We start from the raw sequence: 4,911 nt of genomic DNA, 5'->3' as shown, positions 1-4,911 counted from the left end.
GGGCCATGCTCCAGAATGAATTCCCCATGGAAATCTCATGAGGTTCAATTCCACCAAGTGTTGGTGCTGCCCCTGGGTTGGGACAGCCCCTGGGATCGATCCAGGCTGGGGATGAGCAGATGGAGCAGCCCCTGGAGAAGGGTTTGGGGTGCTGGTGGTGAGGGCTGGCCATGCCCCATCCCAGAAACCCCTCCCTGTGCCGGGCTGACCCCGGTGTGGGCAGCAGGAAAGGGATTGGGATTGTGCCCCTGTGCCCCTGTGCTCAGGTGAGACCCCACGTGCAGAGCTGCCCCAGCCCTGGGGCCCAGCACAGGGAGGAGCTGGAGCTGCTGCAGAGAGCCCAGAGGAGGCTCCAGGATGGGCAGAGGGATGGAGCAGCTCTGCTGGGAGGGAAGGCTGGGAGAGCTGGGATTGTTCACCTGGACAGGAGAAGCTTTGGGGTGACCTCAGTGTGACCTTGCAGGGCCTGAAGGAGCCAATAGGAAACGTGGAGAGAGACAATTTCCACAGGATGGAGGGACAGGACGAGGGGGAATGACTTCAAACGGCCAGAGGGCAGGGACAGATGGGATATTGGGCAGGAATTGTTCCCTGTGAGGGTGGGGAGGCCCTGGCACAGGGTGCCCAGAGAAGCTGTGGGTGCCCCTGGATCCCTGGCAGTGTCCAAGGCCAGGCTGGACATTGAGGCTTGGAACAACCTGGGATAGGTCCTGGGGCAAGCTGGGCAAGCTGTCCCTGCCCATGGCAGGGGTGGCACTGGGTGGCCTTTCAGGTCCCTTCCCACCCAGAGCATTCCATGACTGTATTCCATGCCATGGCAGGCTGTGTGATGCCATTATTTGGCACCCCAAGCTGTGCCATGCTTTGCCAATGAGATGAGCAGGCATTTTTACTAGAAATTTCACATTTTAAGCCTTTCAATTTATAATTATTTTAGGTGTAATTAARACCCAAACCTGTGGAGGAAGCGCTGCCATGGATTTCTCATTCCCAGTGCCCGGCTCAGTGACCCCGAGTGTCCCCCTTGGGGAGAGGGGTCCTGTTGCTGGATGCCCACTCCACACCATCCCCCAGCAATGTCCCACCACCGTGTCCCCCTGATGTCCCACATCCCCGGGGAGCGGGACCGGGCCATGCCCAGCCAAGGGGCGGGGAAACTGAGTCAGGCGCTGGCTGCTCGCCCAATTCCCTGTGCGCCTGGGCGAACTYGGAGCCTCATCCTGCATCCTGAGGCGCCACGGGGCCCGGCATATCCGGCAGGGAAGGGGTGCGGGTGGCTCGGGTTAAGGAAATGGGAGAGACCTGGCCGGGGTCCCGCTCTCCTCCTCCCTCAGCCCCGCCTCCCCGGCCCGCTTAACATCCCGCGGGCGGCCGCGGGGCCACCAGCGCGTCCCCAGCGCCGTGTCCATCCCCACCATGCTGCGGCTGCTGCTGCTCTGCGGGGCCCTGGGCTGCGSGGCGGAGCAGGCGGGTAAGGCAGGGACGGGGCGCTGCTCGGGGACGCTGCTCGGGGACGTTGGGGCTGGCGTGGGGACACGCGGGGCTGGCGGGGGTGCCGGGCGCTGGGTGATGTCCCGCGTGTCCCGCAGCCCCGCTCGCCTTCACCATGCTGCAGCTGACGCGYGTCTACAGGGGCAGTTCGATGTTCCGGGGGAACGCCAGCCTCAACGGGCAGCTCAGCCACATCCTGGAGGGGCTGAATGTCACCCAGGTGCTCCCGCTGGAGCCGCCGGACGCMTGGGCCCGGCGCCAGAGCGACGTGGTCTCCTACCTGGAGACCTTCAGGCAACTGGTACAGCTCTTCAACAAGGAGAGACCCACCAACTGTGAGTCGTACCGGGGGACGGGGCAGGGTCCCCCGGGGATGGGGAGCCCCTCCTGTGCTGCCCGGGCACAGGGGTGGCTCTGCAGGGACGGATGGGTAAAGGGATGGGGACACGGCCATGTGCAAAACCTGTCTGCGGGCAAGGGGAACCCTTCTGTGGAGCCGGGAATGTCTTACCCTGGGAACGGCGATGATGCTCAACCTGTTGCTTCTCCTCAGGAAAAGGGCTGGGGACTGCAGCCTGTGGGGTGGGGAGGTGTAGGAACCCTGCCTGCTCCCTGCCTGTGCTCTGCCTGCATCCCCCTGTATCCCACTTGCACCTGCCTGCATCCCTGTTGCTTCCCACAGCTTGTGGGAGCTGTGGGATGCTGCTGGCGATGGTTTCGTGCTCCTGCCTGCTCCATTCCACAAGCCCTGTCACCTCTGCTGCTCCTGCCTGGCTGGAGGTGTCCTTTTCCTTTTCCTTTTCCTTTTCCTTTTCCTTTTCCTTTTCCTTTTCCTTTTCCTTTTCCTTTTCCTTTTCCTTTTCCTTCCCTTTCCGGGAGCCCGGTGTCACCGCAGGGTCTCTGCCATGTCCCACCCCACCCTCTCGGTGTCCCTGTGCTCCATCTGTGAGAGCCACGAGCAGCTCTGTGCCCAAACCATCCCTCTCTGCGGGACGGGAGMTGTGCTGTGTGGAGATTAGGGATGGAAAAGAATCCTGGCCACTGGAAAAGTCCCCGCTGTGGCCAAAGCGAGGGGACACAAAGCTGGGGGTGGCACGAGGGAGGGGGTGAACTCAGAGCCCACTCTGCTGCTGGGCAGGGCTCCAGGGTGCTGAGGGAGGCAGTGTGGTGACCCCATTCCCTCCCTCTGTCCTCACAGTCACCCAGCACCTGTGCTGCCACCTGGGCTGCCGCCTCTTCCCCAACGGCACAGCCCAGAGCTTCTACGAGGTGACCCTCAACCGGACAGCGTTCCTGACCTTCCATGTCCCCAATGCCACCTGGCAGCGGCGCTGGCCCGGGGAGCTGCCTGTGGCCACCTTCGCCCAGGAGCAGCTGATGAAATACACCATCACCACRCAGGACCTGCAGCATTTCCTCAACACCACCTGTGTCAGCCTCCTGCAGGCTCAGAGTGCCAGGACAGGTCCGTGCTGGGGMTGGGGATGGGGACAGGGACGYGGCGGGGTKGCCCGGTTGTCACCTCCRTCCCTCTCRCCTCTTGCAGGACAAGTCAGCGGCCGGTCACGCGCTCCGCTGGTGCTGGGGCTGATCCTGGGGAGCCTGGCCCTGCTGGGCATGGCCCTGGGCATCTTCCTGTGCACGGGAGGGAGCTGCTAGCCTGGGCACGTCACCTCTGTGTCACCCCATGGACACGGGGCACGGAGCTGTCACCTTCCCGAGGATCCCTCACCACCTCAGGGAGGTGGGGGATGGATCCATCATCTCCCTGTGGCATCAGGAGATGGATCCATCACCTTCCCAAGGATTCAACAACTCTCCATGGATCCATCAGCACCCTGGGGAGGCAGGGGACAGACCCATCATGACCCTGGGGAGGCAGGAGATGGATCCATCATCTCCCCATGGAGTCAGGGGACGGACCCATCGTCTCCCTGTAGAGTCAGGGGATGGATCCATCACCATCCCAAGGACCCATCATGACCCTGGGGAGGCAGGGGATGGACCCATTGTCTCCCTGTGGCGTCAGAGGCTGGATCCATCATCTCCCCATGGAGATGGAATGGATCCATCACCTTTCCAAGGATTCAACAACTCTCTGTGGACCCATCACCACCCTGGGGAGGCGGGGGCTGGATCCACGGTCCCTGCAGASACAGAGGATGGATCCATCACCCCCCGTGGGGGCAGGGACCAAGGGATGTGTGTCCCCAGTGCCACAGGCTTTGCTCCCAAAGGACACTGGTGGATTTCCAGGCCTGTCCAGCTGGACTGATCCCCCAGCAGCCCCTGTGGATGGTCCCCACGTYGGGCAGTGAATGCACTGAGACTCTGCACTGGGCACGGATGGAAAAACAGGGGACAGGGGTGTGGGGGGAAAGCAGCAGGAGAAACAGCCAGGAATGGTTCAAAGGATGGCATTAAAACCTGATTTATCCCTGTTCCAGTGGGGATGGAGGGAGGGAGGATGGCACACCTGGTGTAATAAACCACTCCYAGTTCCCACCATACCTCTGGCTGCTCTCATTCCCCCACCAGCACCAAGTGGCCTGTGGATCTGTCCTCGGCCACGGCTGCCAGTGCTGGGTGGGCTYCTTGGCACTGCCAGCCCCTGTGCCAGGCCTTGGGTTGGGCACTAAGTTTTCCAGACCTCTGGAAAGATGCTGGCAGTGTTTGCTGGAGGGTTTTGCACCTGAGCTCATTTCAACCTTCTCCCCACTTTGGTTTGACTCAATTAGGTCATTTTCCCAATGTTTTTCACTTCCTCAGTGTGAGATGCCGAGGTCAAGCACACACAGCTGTGAGGGGACAGTTTGCCTTTTCCACCATCCAAATCTGAGCTAAACCTCCTCTTAGACTGTTTAAACTTTGATTGCATCGATWACAAACTCTTGGCCGCGTTCCCCTTTCACCCAAAAGAGGATTTTGAGCTCTCCTGCTCATCTCCACTGCTCCAGGGACAGGAGAGGCTGGGGATGAGCCAGGAGCTGGCTGGGGACAGCACAGCAGAGAGGCTTTCTTGGATTAACTTCCAGCTCTTTCCTTTCTAAACACCCTGCAAGCAAGAAAGGCTGGGATGAGAGAGGATGGGAAAAGAGATGTGGGGCAGAAGGGATGGGAAGATGACTTAGGGGTTGTGCTCAGGCAGGGATGGAGGAGGAGGAGGTCTCCAAAGCCCACATCTCATCACCCTGGCCCCCAGCCACCCCCAGGGCAGGGGCTGGGGCGCTCCCCACCCTTGGCGGGCTCCGAGAGGCCGGAGAATCCAAAACAACAGGGATGAGGCACGGGAACGTCATCGGAGCAGTGTCCTTGGCAGGAGCTGAGCTGGGGCTGAGCGCTGCGTGTCCCTGACAGGCACCCAGGGACACCGGGGCCATGCTGAAGGTCACACGCAGTGGGTTTGCTCCCATGAAGGGA

General features: G+C 61.4%; 1 protein-coding gene across 1 annotated transcript; it reads left to right on the top strand.

The window, feature by feature from the left end:
* The first annotated feature begins 1,298 nt into the window (after positions 1 to 1,298).
* On the top strand, positions 1,299 to 3,212 carry PROCR (protein C receptor). Its single transcript, XM_057382246.1, has 4 exons — positions 1,299 to 1,471; positions 1,590 to 1,826; positions 2,690 to 2,956; positions 3,038 to 3,212. Exons 1-4 carry the CDS (start codon positions 1,417 to 1,419, stop codon positions 3,148 to 3,150), a joined length of 672 nt encoding a protein of 223 aa, XP_057238229.1. The 5' UTR covers positions 1,299 to 1,416; the 3' UTR covers positions 3,151 to 3,212.
* The last annotated feature ends 1,699 nt before the right edge of the window (positions 3,213 to 4,911 follow it).

Source organism: Malurus melanocephalus, unplaced genomic scaffold (genome assembly GCF_030028575.1).
Source record: "Malurus melanocephalus ecotype Western Australia unplaced genomic scaffold, MMel_1.1 scaffold_559, whole genome shotgun sequence".
Classification (NCBI taxonomy): Eukaryota; Metazoa; Chordata; class Aves; order Passeriformes; family Maluridae; genus Malurus; species Malurus melanocephalus.
The sequence above is the reverse complement of the archived record's forward strand: the minus strand, read 5'-3'. Positions and strand labels throughout refer to the sequence as shown.